The sequence below is a fragment of the Neopsephotus bourkii genome, unplaced genomic scaffold, assembly GCF_033783945.1.
Source record: "Neopsephotus bourkii isolate Nb327-2 ecotype Australia unplaced genomic scaffold, CSIRO-AGI_Nbou_v1 NB_1630, whole genome shotgun sequence".
NCBI lineage: Eukaryota > Metazoa > Chordata > Aves > Psittaciformes > Psittacidae > Neopsephotus > Neopsephotus bourkii.
Genome location: NW_026902105.1, coordinates 12,216,097 through 12,229,173, shown reverse-complemented (window position 1 = coordinate 12,229,173; position 13,077 = coordinate 12,216,097). Strand labels below are relative to the sequence as shown.

The 13,077-nt window shown below is 41.0% G+C and overlaps 1 protein-coding gene across 2 annotated transcripts in view; it reads right to left on the bottom strand.

Moving 5' to 3' along the window:
* Positions 1-566: 566 nt before the first annotated feature.
* Positions 567-13,077, bottom strand: part of NSMCE2 (NSE2 (MMS21) homolog, SMC5-SMC6 complex SUMO ligase) — a 130,005-nt gene continuing 117,494 nt past the window's right edge. For both annotated transcript variants that reach the window (XM_061373536.1, XM_061373535.1), the window contains exons 5-7: positions 4,631-4,731; positions 4,211-4,317; positions 567-950 (exon numbers count right to left, since the gene is read on the bottom strand). In XM_061373536.1, the coding sequence (XP_061229520.1) occupies positions 824-950; positions 4,211-4,317; positions 4,631-4,731 (335 nt within the window). In that variant the 3' untranslated portion in view covers positions 567-823. The remainder of the gene's footprint in view (positions 951-4,210; positions 4,318-4,630; positions 4,732-13,077) is intronic.

Sequence of the window (13,077 nt, the reverse complement as noted above, 5' to 3'; positions counted from 1 at the left end):
AATGTCACCAAGTTTAAATCCTTGTTTGGATGTGTGCCCAAATAGGTATCTGGAGCTTATATAAAATGATATTAACTGCTTTTCCATTCAAGGCTTATGATATACTTGTATTATCTACAAATTACTTGTTAGAATACGTTTGTAAATGACTGTTGTTTCCTTACCCACAGTATTAAGATAAAGCCTTCTGGGATTTCCAGATGCACAAAGCTTCTGCATCTCAAAAGAAAACCCTAACTTAGGGCAGAGTGTTCAATAACTGTAAGAACCAGGCCAAGACCCTCAAAGCTGAGTGGTGATTTTGTGTGTCCACATGCAAGGTATAGATGTGAAGCACTTCCTGCAAATTAACCTCTGTTAAGGTTCCCTGAGGTTTTTATTAAAACATGGATGTGCTCCCACACAGGGTAAATCCTTGGTCAGAACGCCTTGCTCTGAGTGTTCCCAGCAGTTAACAGAGGTAGTAACAGAATTATCTGCAATACTGAGCAATGCACTCGCTATTACACACCAGCAGGATCTGCATCTCTAATATGCTGGAAAAATTAGCACACTGACAAGGCAGGTTACATGCTGTAAAGCATGATTTATTTATTGAATGCAAGCTTTCAGGATTGCAGGAAGGTTAAAAATACACCAAACAAGTTGAACTGGAACTTCTCACATTCGGCAGTTTAAAAAATGCTTTCAGTTACAGCTGAGACCTTCAACTTTGCCTATAAATGAAACACTTTCAACAACAGGCAGTTACACAACCTACTTACAATCAGCAGCTTATCTCACAAGACCTCTAATAAGAAATTTTCTTTGTGGCAGCAACATATCAAAGTGTCTCATCCAGCGTTGACCAGCTTTGTTTATTCTGACTGTCGATCGCTCTTTTAAGCGCTTCATCTGGCATAAGATCTGATCCTTTTACATCAGAATGGCTGCAGCCAATTTTAGGGCATCTGTTAAAAAGAAAAGAGAGACTTCATTAAACCAGAAGAACTGTATTCATCAGATATAGGGGGTTATGTAACATCTGCTGGTTTACTGTATTTATGTGGGATTGTCTCTGAGTTCCTCATTACCTCTTTTCCTCTTCACCATCTTCTCTGCAGGGAAAAACTAATCCATTTATCTAAACTGGTGGGAATCAACAGCTGAAGGAAGGAAAGAACACAGCGAGAGACAGAGCCTCTCACCTGTGGATCACTCTCTTGCTTTATGTACGCATGCTGCCTGCATCAGCAGTGACACTAGCACTGCACGGACATCTTTCTGTGTTGCTTTGTCTCTTTGCCAGGTAACTACCTCATATCATAATAATCTGCAGTGGAAAAGTATAACCTTCACTGGCATATAAGTAGAATCATAGGATCATAGAATGGTTTGGGTTGGAAAGGACCTGAAGATCATCCAGTTCCAACCCCCCTGCCATGGAAATTAATTTCTAGGAAAACAGATAAAAGGGAATGAGACTTGCAAAGGCAGACTGGTGAAATCAGTGCACTAACCTAGTTGGCATAAAAATTTCCCTGGCCTTTTATGAACTGAGAAAGCACAGAAAAAGAGAGCTGGGGCCAAATTAACAGCCTTTAAATGATAATCAAATACAAAATGTCTTACAACTACTTGAAACAGCTACATAAAGACAGCAGGGTGAAAGATACTCAGGGACCAAAGGTCATTTTCCTTTGGCAGTGGCCCAAACATGCACAGATGGTACCTGTAGTCAGAAATAACACTTCTTCTGAGTTTTCCTCTATTAGGAGTAAATTTTTTCTGAGGTGCTGAACTTATTTACACTCACTACTCATAGCTTTTACTCCAGATTTGTCCACAACTTACTGTGTTTGTCATGGATAAGTCACTTAATTGCTCTGTGTCTTAGTTTTCCCATTTATCACCTTATAAGAGCAATGGCTTGCCAGATTAATGAATAACAAGTGCTCAGAAGGCTTCCCACATTTCCTGTAAGCATAAAGTATTAGTACGTCCTTTCGGGCAGTGGAAAACTGTGAGCAAACGGAGACACGTAACAGTTGCCTGGAGGAGCCTATGACCAGTCTATCAGCACAAAACCGGTGCCTGTGCATACGTCAGCCGAAGAGCTGACATTGAGCTAGTGCACTGCCAAGTGCACCAAAGGGATCCCATGGCTTCAAACAGGAAAGTACGTGTAAGGAAACAGCCACTCCTGTAACTGCAGAGTGAGCAGCAGCTTTGATTTCAGAGCCAGGATAGAGAGGATCCCCCAAACCACGTCCTGTTCTATCAGGGCACCTGCTTCCAGCTGAATGTTGCTGGTGGGAGTGTAGTCAAGTAGCAACACCCCAGAATAGGGTACTCAAATGGGGAATTTGTTGCATCAGCTGGCCTCTCTTCCCACCACAGCAGGCTATGGTTCATCAAAACTGACTGTATCTTCATGAGAAAGGGTAGAATTACATCAGGCCAGTGAAACTGGGCAAAGAAACCAAGTAGTCTTTCTTAATTTAGTAACAGAGAAGCCAAGTTATGGCTCTGTGTGTGCTCTTCTACCATACTGGGCTAACTGCTGTAAAGATGGTGAGGTTACAAGGCAAAAGCTTGCAACTAAGAACTGCTAGTATATAGACTGCACAAATAACTTCAGTTTGGGTATACGGTAGCTTTTAAAGCTAGGTGTTGTACAGCTTACATGCTTTTTCTTTTACTCTAGACTTTCTCTAAGCCAAGTCTTTAGTTTCCTAAAAGGTAAGATGAAATTCAATCATGTGGCCTATCAGTTTTTCAGCAGTGCTGAAACTTTTGATGCACTACAACAATCTCTACTACCATGGCATTTTCCTGACGGATTTAACAACACAGGGAAATAGATATGAACATCCTAAATTCTGTTCTGTATTGCACAAGCTATCTTTGTTGTGTCTTTGGGCTGTTGAGAACATGCTTTCAAGCCTGTCCCTATGGTCCCAACACTCACTTTCTTCTCTCCAGCTTATGAGCTATTTCCCAACTCCCATTCATCTTTCCAGCCAAGTTTTTGTCCATCCATGTTTCTGGTTTTGTTGTCATTCCCAGCATGTTGCACTCACTTCACTTTTTCTCCCTAGACCTCATAACATAGACAAGGTACTTCCTTCCATCTTGCTCCTCGAGCTGTCTTGACACTAAGATAGTGGTGAAACATCCCAGCTGATGCTTGATTTCATAACTGTGCTTTCCTGTAACTAGGAAGAAGCATGGAATAAGAAGTTCTGCTCCACCTTTGTATCCCCCATGGCAGAGTATGTAGTGTCTAACAGATATGCAAGAGCAACAGATGGAGGAAGTGAGCCGCCTGTGGCATTATCTTTGGGGAAATCAGGTTGCTGGTCTCTGACAGTCCTTCCTGAGCTTGTGTAAACTGCACACTCATTAAAAAGGCCAGAAGTGGTAAGTTTCCATGAGGTCATCAACCCCAAAGCGTGAGGCTCTCGCACATATGGTGTAAAAACAAATGCAAAATTAAGGACGAAATGCTGTGTCCTCTCAACTTGCTCTCAAAGGTGTCTAAAAGGAGTCCCTTTTCTTTTTTCTTATTCAAAACTATCCTAAATTTGAAACTTACCAGGGAGAATCTCAGAAATTCAACTATTACTATCTTTTCATTCAAAAAAATACATCCTGAGTGGAAAGTGGAGGCCTGCTTTGGTGATATAGTTAAGAAATACTTAATTGCATCAGAGCAGGAACTGCAAAATACTGTCTGATAATTCTTAAGACTCTACTACCTGAAAAGTTATAGTTTAATATTTCTCACATTTGACTGTTTTAATACTTCTCATCTTTATTGGAATATAACCACAAGAGGAGGTGGACAGAGAAGACTTTTAACTTTCATTAACTTCAGGGCTTGCTAAGTAAGCAGTGGAAACAGAATGAGCAACTACGCTTTAGGAAGCTAATGTTTCTCCTTGTTGGTCATGGCTCCACAAAAGCTCTTTACTTCTGTTGTGCAGGTACTATGAGTGGCTGTAACTTCCTCACACACTTCCTGCATATTTCCTTACACATTGTTTTCATTAAAAAGAAAAGCTTCTTCACGTGTCCAGTGCTAATGAGGAGACTGTGACTTGTGCAGACGCTGAGGTATTACTTCCTGCGGCCTTGCCAATCCAAATACATTTCCTAGAACAAGTGGAATAAAATTCCACTTACACAGCAGAGCAAATAGCTTTTCCACACATTCCTGTTGGCTTACCGGACTTTCTTCTTTTGCTGCTTTCGAGTCTGGATAAACTTCAGAATGGCGTCTTCCTCATAAGTGTGTCCACAGATCTTGTTTCGGACCGGCCTCTTCATTTCCATCTGTAATCGATAAAGGTTCATTTAAAGGAACAGACAATGCCCATGAAAATGCTTCCTATGAGATTTTATGTAAAACAGCAGGAAGTGTGTTTGCCATTCATACACAGCGTTCCACTCAAATTACAGGGTCAGGTCCTGCACGGCTGACTGCATTCCTCCTTACGCAGGGCTTTTCCCAGGGGATGTTGCTCTTCTCTTATAGTGCTTGTAATTGATACTGCCTGATTTTAACAAGTATTGCAGATTTGTAATAGACCATCAATGAAGAATATTAAATAACTATTTCCCAATTGATTATACAGTGACATCATACCTGTGTAATGGGACAAATGAAGTTCATCTGACTCTGAGTCACAGCTATATCTTCATCGATTTGTTCAATGGCGTCTTCACCATTACCTGATTTATGGCAAACTATAATGGGAAACAAGACAATTTTCACTTAATATTTAATATAGACAGCCAATACTTAAAATAAGCAAACAAAATCCAGCACCTGCCAAGCATTACATCTATCTATCTATCTATCTATCTATCTATCTATCTATCTATCCCTAAGATGCTACAACATATTTCTGTAACACTCCCTGAACAAGATACTGCAAAAAGTACTGTGCTACAGTCTGTGTTAGAAAATGTGGAGTTTTAAATGGTAACCACCTTTTTGTGTGTGTGTGTGTGTCTATGTGTGTCTATTTATAGCCAACGCTGGAAAGGAGGCCTGGGAAGGAAAGCAGGCTGGCCTGAATATATCAAAACCTTCAGTATTGCCTGTTGAAGTTCACCAAAAACCAGTAACATGCAGATGAGGCCCCAAAATCTAACAATGGGATGAGGTGGAGCTTTTGCAGATTTGGCAGTCCTACCCTCAAGATCAGTTTGTGTCTGAATGTCATAAAGGGACTTGATATATAGCCTGTATACACAGCACATACTTTAAAAGGAATTTGTACTATTTATCATACTACATCTTCTGTAAAGTGATGCTGCTGTATTTTAACAGGACTATAATTAGTGAAAAACGAAAGCAAAGAAAGCATTATTTGAGAGGGACAACAGAACTGTTACTGAAGTAACCTTAAGGAAGGGGGCGGAATGAAATACTGATGGCCCAATGCCAGGGAACAAGGGGCACATGAAGGAGGAGAAATCCACCTTGAGCTAGAGAAGATGCAACTCCCCACCTTTACCAGAAGACAAGGTATAAGCAGCTCTGCACACCCAGGGGCACACCAGCCAAGGGCTCAATGCAGAAACTAGAGGGAGTCAAAAGCTGAGACACAGAAATAGCTAAGGAGGAGTCTAACCTTAATACACGTATACATGTTGATTCATCTTTTCCTAACTTTGCCCTGTTATTGTGAATCTAGGCTTTTACTTGAATGCATTTGTTTTATCTCCAAATCTTATCTGGTAATAACAGCAAACGTAACACCTGCCATAACTTTCCATTCCTTTGGGGTAGTTCTGCAATGTTTTTGCCGCAGTGCCCTGGGGTGCAGTCCTCAAGGTGTCCCAAGCCGAAGAGAACATTTTTCTCTCCAGTTGCACAAGCTAGTCTGCAATGTAGCGACACAGGGTTCACAGAGGATGAACTCTTCAGCACCCTGTGTTGCCAAGGAGGCAGTGAGAAACCCAAGTGGAAGCCGAGGGTTTAGAGCTACTTCATGACTGGCTTTCTCAAAGTCTCAGCCTTGGTTCCCTTTGCTGCTGTTGCACCCTATCAGCCACTCTTTGCACCTTTGCATCCCTGGTATTCGGTCTTCCACATCTGTTAAGGACCAGTGTTTCCTTACTTGGGGTCAGTCATGCATACCTCTATAATACCATCACCTTCCAGATGATAACAGCAGACATCACTCTTGGAGCAATCACAGGCTCTCACACCCAGTCTAGACTGAGCACATTGCCATGTGAGCCAGCACAGCTATTGTTGAGGTGCTCTTGGCATGGGTATTGCAGCCATCGCTCCACCACAGCGCCTCTTGGGATGCCGGTTTTATTTGCATATTTCTCCTTCCTCCTCAACAGAGCTTGTCCTTCTCTCTATTCCAATATACCAACAGTTTTCCCAACATTCAGGAATGTTTCTGACTCCCCAGGTCCTCCTACAATACTTAGGCAAGCATCAAGGGTATTTCTGTTTTTGTCAGAGACCTCATTCAATCAGTGAGGGTGTGGGTGAAGGGGGAAAGGAGCTCAAATGTCCAACATCAATAATAATCTTAAGGCTTCAATCTCCATTCAATATTAACATCCCTACATCAGATACTGACCCCCAAACAAAAGTAAACACTTGCAAATCAGAAGGAAAAAGTGGGGACAATTTAAGTGTAAATACCAAAACTGCAATGGGATAGACGTCAGAGAGAAACTTGTACCAGTTACCAGTTTTCAGAAAAGAAAACCTATCATGCATTATTCTTAGATTGCTCCTTCATAAGGTTTATTCTACCACAAACATACAGTATTTTGAAGAAAATACAACTTGGGGTGGGGGGAAAGTGTTGGGGGACTTTTTTAATGAAGCTTTTCAAATACAATGCGTGAAATCCCACCGAGACAGCAAGGCTTAACCAATATTGCAAATTTGGCATGGGATGCTTTATTTAAATACCATACTGACTCTTTTTCCAACAAAGAACAAGAGATTCAGAACCCTTAAATTAATGTATCTGCCAATCTTGACAAATTTAGCAGTTCTAATCTTTCCTGCTGAAAACATTTGGAAACTCACATTTTTTGATGTACTGTGTTTCAGCTCATGAACTTGGTGTGTCATAGCAGGGCATCACGTTATAGAATCATAAAATGGTTAGGGTTAGAAAGGACCTTAAGATCATCAAGTTCCAACCCCCCTGCCATGGGCAGGGACACCTCACACTAAACCATGTCACCCAAGGCTCTGTCCACCCTGGCCTAGAACACTGCCAGGGATGGAACATTCACAACTTCCTTAGGCAACCCGTGCCAGCGCCTCACCACCCTCACAGTAAATCAGTCAATGAAGTTAGAATGCAGCAGTGCAAGCAAGATCTAAGACAGGTGACTGTTTACAAAGCATTATTTTATTGTTCTCTCAATATGAGGATGCCAAGGAATGGGGGTTCAGTTTTAAAATGTGGGACTTCTGCCTGTGATTTGGACTTCTGCCTGTGATTTTACTTCTAAAGCACAGGCATGTAAGTGGCCTCTTCTGGAAGTGTTCAAGACCAGGCTGGACGGGGCTTGCAGCAACCTGGTCTAGTACAAGGTGTCCCTGCCCATGGCAGGGGGCTGGAACTGGATGATTTTAAGGTCCTTTCCAACCCAAACCAGTCTGTGATTCTTGGCATGCAATTCTGCCCTAAAAGCTCTGGTTATTTCACATTCATTACACTTAAATGTGCTTTCAAAAATAATGCCTTTTCCTTAGAAAATACTGGAAGCATTCAAGGAGTGTTCACCTTGCACAGCATCTTCTGACTTTGCTAAGGAGTCACCACTTCACTCATTACTTCTGTGTGTGCTTACTTAGGTATCAACACAAGAATTTAGGGGACTACATTGAAGCATCCAAGTTTGAAAGCACGAGCTCAAGCTTGGTTACTGCTGCTTGAGTCTCCCCTGGAGGCCTCAGAGCTCTAAATTATGTGAGCTAAATCACAGGCTGGGTTTACTTCTTTCTTGTACTGGCTTTGGAGGTGACTTAGATGCCTCATGTTTAATGGCTGAAATTCCTTGAGTTGAGATCCTTGTAGGTGGGATATATTAATCTTCCTGGATTCAAATCATCCTCTTGCTGCAAGCTTATCTTAAACGCTTCAGGTTGCACTTCATTTGCAATGGTTTTGGATACAGTCTACCGGAGCGGGTCCTGATTTCAAGAGGTTATCACAGCAAAAATGAATAATTATTGAAAAGATTTCCTTTTCATAAACAGCTAGTATTTTAAATAATAAATATATGAGTGGGATGACGCAAGTGATCCCTCAAACATGTCAATAGCAAACTAGCATAAAACAGATAAACCACCCACAGATTTGTTGTTATTGCTTGATGATCCAGATTACAGCAGAGAGAGGAAAATAAGTTTTTTCAATTACAGTAGATTTTGCAGCCATGATGCAAGGCATACATACCTCCTGAACTGGTCAGTAACATGCTCTAAACTGTAGGTCTATGCTTATAAGCTCATACTGGAAGCTGTTTTATTAAGGTCAAAGGGAATATTTTTTACCTTATTAAATGCATAAAGGTTTGGAGGATCTAAGCTGCAAGTCTCACCATTCTGTTCTATAGAAAGAACAAATAAAACCACCAGGTCATACATATTTCAGCTAAGTCAGGTTGCATTTTTATAAAATTGAGTTTTCCTTGCAAATTAAATCCAGAGGCAGAAAACATTAAGTTATTATGCCTGAAATTCAGATGTTGCCTTAAGTAACAGAAGGACATGTATCTATTTTGGTAGTCTGAGAGATTACATTTTAAGAGCCTTAACAGTTTCTCGTTTTCCATTCCAACCAATTGAAACCTGTTATGAGTATTAGTAACACATTTTCTATCTGGCTATCTCAGCAGTGATGTTTACAGCTGATTACTACCCACTGTTGTAATAAAACTGCATTCTCATAAAGGTATCTATTTTTGGTAACACATTATAATGAATTTTGCAACTGCCAACTGGTTTTTTACTCATTCAATTTTAATTAAAAGCTGGTAGTACTTTATATCTCTATCACTTTCATCTCTTGATAAAAATGTGACTAATATGCCTTAGCTCGGGTTTTACCTACTCTGCTGAGAGAGACTGAGAACTTTTAAGCCAACTTTAAGAAATAAGAAAACCATAGCATGGAGACATTAACTGCTATGTCATGACTTATGTTAACCAGGGATAGTATATGTATTAAGAAAGCATTAGAGGAAGGATCCTTTCTGTTGTCGTTGCCGCTTATATGACAGACAGACTGCTGTCTGCTCGCTGCTTCCAGTGCCAACAACATCCTCTACCCAATTCCTGTTTCTCTAACTTGGCCTCGAGTGAGTACATGTTGCAATGTAAACTTAATTGATTTCTTTTGTGCTGCGCTGTTCTGCCTTCTTACCTGCCATCAGTCAGACACTAATCCCGGAAACCAAAGGGTAACGTTAAGCATGGAGGATTGAGTCTTTGTGAGCCTGAGCCACTAGACAGACAAGGTCTTGGCTCCCAAGAGGGTCTATTGTACTGCTGACTCTATAGAAATAACAGAAACTCATCCAGGCTGGGAAAAAAACTATCTCTGAGAGCTCCAAGAAAAACATGAGTGTTATGAGGGCAAGTAAAATGCCAAGTGTAGCTGCCAGCAGGACACAGACAGTAATGAAAGGTGTGGGAAGTGAAGGCCATCATTACATCCAAGAGCTGTATCCTGAGTCAAAAGGAGTAGGGCACTGCCAGCATGGGGTGAGGAAGGTTCAAGGACAAGTCTGAAAGAGGGAATAAGCCCAAACACTGCTTTCCATGTAACACACTGCTGAGACCACTATGGGCGATGCTTAAGAGTGGGTCAGCATGCCCATTAGTGCTCTGAGTTTGGGTTAGATTCCAGATCCAGGGAAGCAAACCAGAACAACCATCCACTGTCTCACCCCCAGGATGGTTCCACAGTAAATGCTATAGCAGCAATGAAAGAAGAGGGGAAGCACAGAGTAATACCTTGCTGGCAAACTTTCCCAGTCTCTAGCAATTTGTGGCCAAGGACTTCCTGAGTCAGAGGTAATATCTTTGTACTTAATAAGCCCTCAAGTTTTCCTCCAATGAATTTGTCTAAACTTGGAGAGGGGAATTTGGGCCTGGACTTTTCAGCTTGATTAGAGACAGTTATCTTTGCTAGAAAGGTTAGCAACAGTTTAATTTGCCTTGAAACTTACCGCAGAGGCTGCAGGTTACAGTTTAATTTGATTTTTAAGAGGGAAAATAAGGTGTGCAAGCTACAGCTGCAGTCAAACAGTTCAAAGGCTTTCTGCTTTTGCCAGAGGCATGTGATAGTTTAATTTGCCAACCAAGCCAAACTAGGCTTTGCATTAAAGTACATTACAATTTGATTACTTGCTGGTGTTGCAATACACAAGTTGATCTAAGGATGGTGGCCTCTAACATGTTGCTCCAGATTGCAATTGCAAATTTACTTGCTCTTGCTTAGGCCAAGCAATTTGCCAGTGATTTACTGACAAGTCCCTTGTATGTGCCCTGTTTTACACACACGTGTTTAAGAAGTACACAGGCATTTTGGTCAATCCAACACAAAATGACAGTCCTGAAAATATAAGCTATTCTTTTCCCACTTTCCTGGAGTGTGAAAGACAGATGAACAAATTATTAGTTCCTTTACATAGTAAGAGTGGGGAAGGAAAGAAGAGCATTGTGTATTAAGCAACAGTCCTCTAAAACCTCCTTGAATGCCATCAAATTCACTGCACGTTTTACAGTATTCTGTCTAACTAAGCCACAGACATTTTAAAATACACTGTTCCAAATGGAAATACTGTTCCTGTTATACCCTTTCACTACAGGGTAAAGCTGGTTGATGCCAGTTTTCCAGAATGACCTTAAAATGAAAAGAGGCCATGATTTGATGGAAATGTTATGGGACAGTCATTACAGAAATGTTAGTGAAGGAGACAGAAAGACACTTGGAGCTAGCTACAATTTGCTGTTTAATGTATTAATAAATAAAATGTGACTACAAATCCCACCTAGAAAATAACCCAAAACCAACTCCAGAGATGCCCTGGGAAACCTTCAACTCATACACTACAGAAAGTAAGACATCATCTCTGCCTCTATATTGTGGGATGTTCAGACTGTTGTGCAGTGGGAGCTGTGTCCCTAGAAATGGGAACAGAAAGGATATCTTTGATTATAAACCACACAACTTGAACAGTTTGGTAGGCAAACACACAGAAGAGGCTTTCTTCCTCCCTGCTATTGCGAACAAACATGAGAAACCCACACTTCAAAGCCTGTGGATGACATTTCAAAGAGCAGTTTCCTCATCACTGCAGTCTGGATTCAATCTGAAGCAGCTCCTGGGGGAGATGAAGATTACCTAAAAAGATGTCATGAAGGCTCCATCACTAAACTCAGAGGAGTCACTCTTTCTGGAAAACAGAAGGCCATATTCCATCTCGATTATCATCACCCACAATGGTGTGTAACCTTAATAAGCATGTTAAACACCAAAGGTTTGCTGAACATAAACCCAGCTGATAAACAGACTACTTAAGTGACCAGGAAACTGTAGGTCTGTATCCGGGTCTGTATGAAAGCATGCCAGGCATGTGACAAGAGTGCAAAAGTATTAAGGATGCCACAGGATGAGCAAAGCAAGACAAAAACTGTAATATCTTGTGAGGAAAAAAATCAGACATAAGCTATGAATTAGCAAATATATGTAAAGAATATTCTTATTACTTTGGTTTTCTCCTGCTCTTCAGAAGAAAAAAAGGCTGAACAATCACTGTTTCATACAGTATAGTGTGTAAAGGCAATGTTCAGTCTTAGAGAGCATAATTTCATGTATGAGATGAGAAGAGTATCACACACATTTCAAAATGAAGAAATTCACTCCAGGCACATGAAAGAAAAAGTTGCAAAAGATGCAACCAGAAGAGCTGAAAAAAAAGGCTCCCATTTCATTAGAAGATGAACCACTTTCCATTACTAACATTGTGGTCAGAATCTGGAATGTCACTGATGCAATGCTAACCATCAAATGACATGAACATGTAGGGCTTGCCTACACAAGGAAGCTGTTGCAAAATAAGCGAGGGTGTGAATGTAGAATGCATTAGCTACTTGGCATTTACTCGCTGTGTGGACGCTCTTATTCTGCACTAGGAGTGCCTTTTGGCTGTGTAGCCTAATCCACTTCCACAGTGGACTTGAGAAAGGCACTGTTGATACTGGACAGGAGTAATGAGAAGAAAGCTGTTGCTATTGACAGCAGTTTGGAGCCACATCCAAATGACATGGACGAGTCCTTAGCAGTGCCTGGATGCTCTGTTCCACAAATTTAATTCAGTTTTTCTCAGAACAATCCATGCCAAGTATTCTTTATGTATTAGCTCATATGCAGAACCTATCTCTATGACATCTCTGAAGAAAAAGTAGCATCATGTATCTTGCAATCTATATGGCTGGAGGTTGCTTTGCCCATTTCAGTATCTCATTTGCACATTGCTGTAGTTCATTTACTTCTGAAAGCTGAAAAGGTGACAGATTTTCAGGTGGAAAAAGCATCTGCTAGAAAACATTCCTGGACAGAACCGTTCCAGGGTAACAGAGGGACAGGAAACAAAAAGAGCAGTGATGAGGCAAGTGGATCAGGTAGCATAGCTTCCTAGCAATCCATCCAACAGGCTGCTATGAAAACAGTAAGCAGAAAAGCCCCCAGCTAGCCCAAATGATAAGACTATCATTCTGATTATCATTTCAATGTCTCTTCATGTTCTCCTCACAAGACTTTTTGACTCCACTGTGTTTCTATTCTGAACAGCTCTGTTGAAAAACAGCTTTAAAAAGTCACCAGACTAATGCTTCCAGCCCTGGCATCACGAGAGTGGTGAATACAGACACATGTAGTTTGTCCTGTGTTGGGCCATAGGAATATATATGAGGTATACGGTAAGAGGGCATGAAGCTATAATCCCTGAACATTAACCTATTGATTTTGTGATTGGTGAGCATGGCACCAACCCAGAGTTGCTGTCTGAAACTGCAGAGAGAGCACA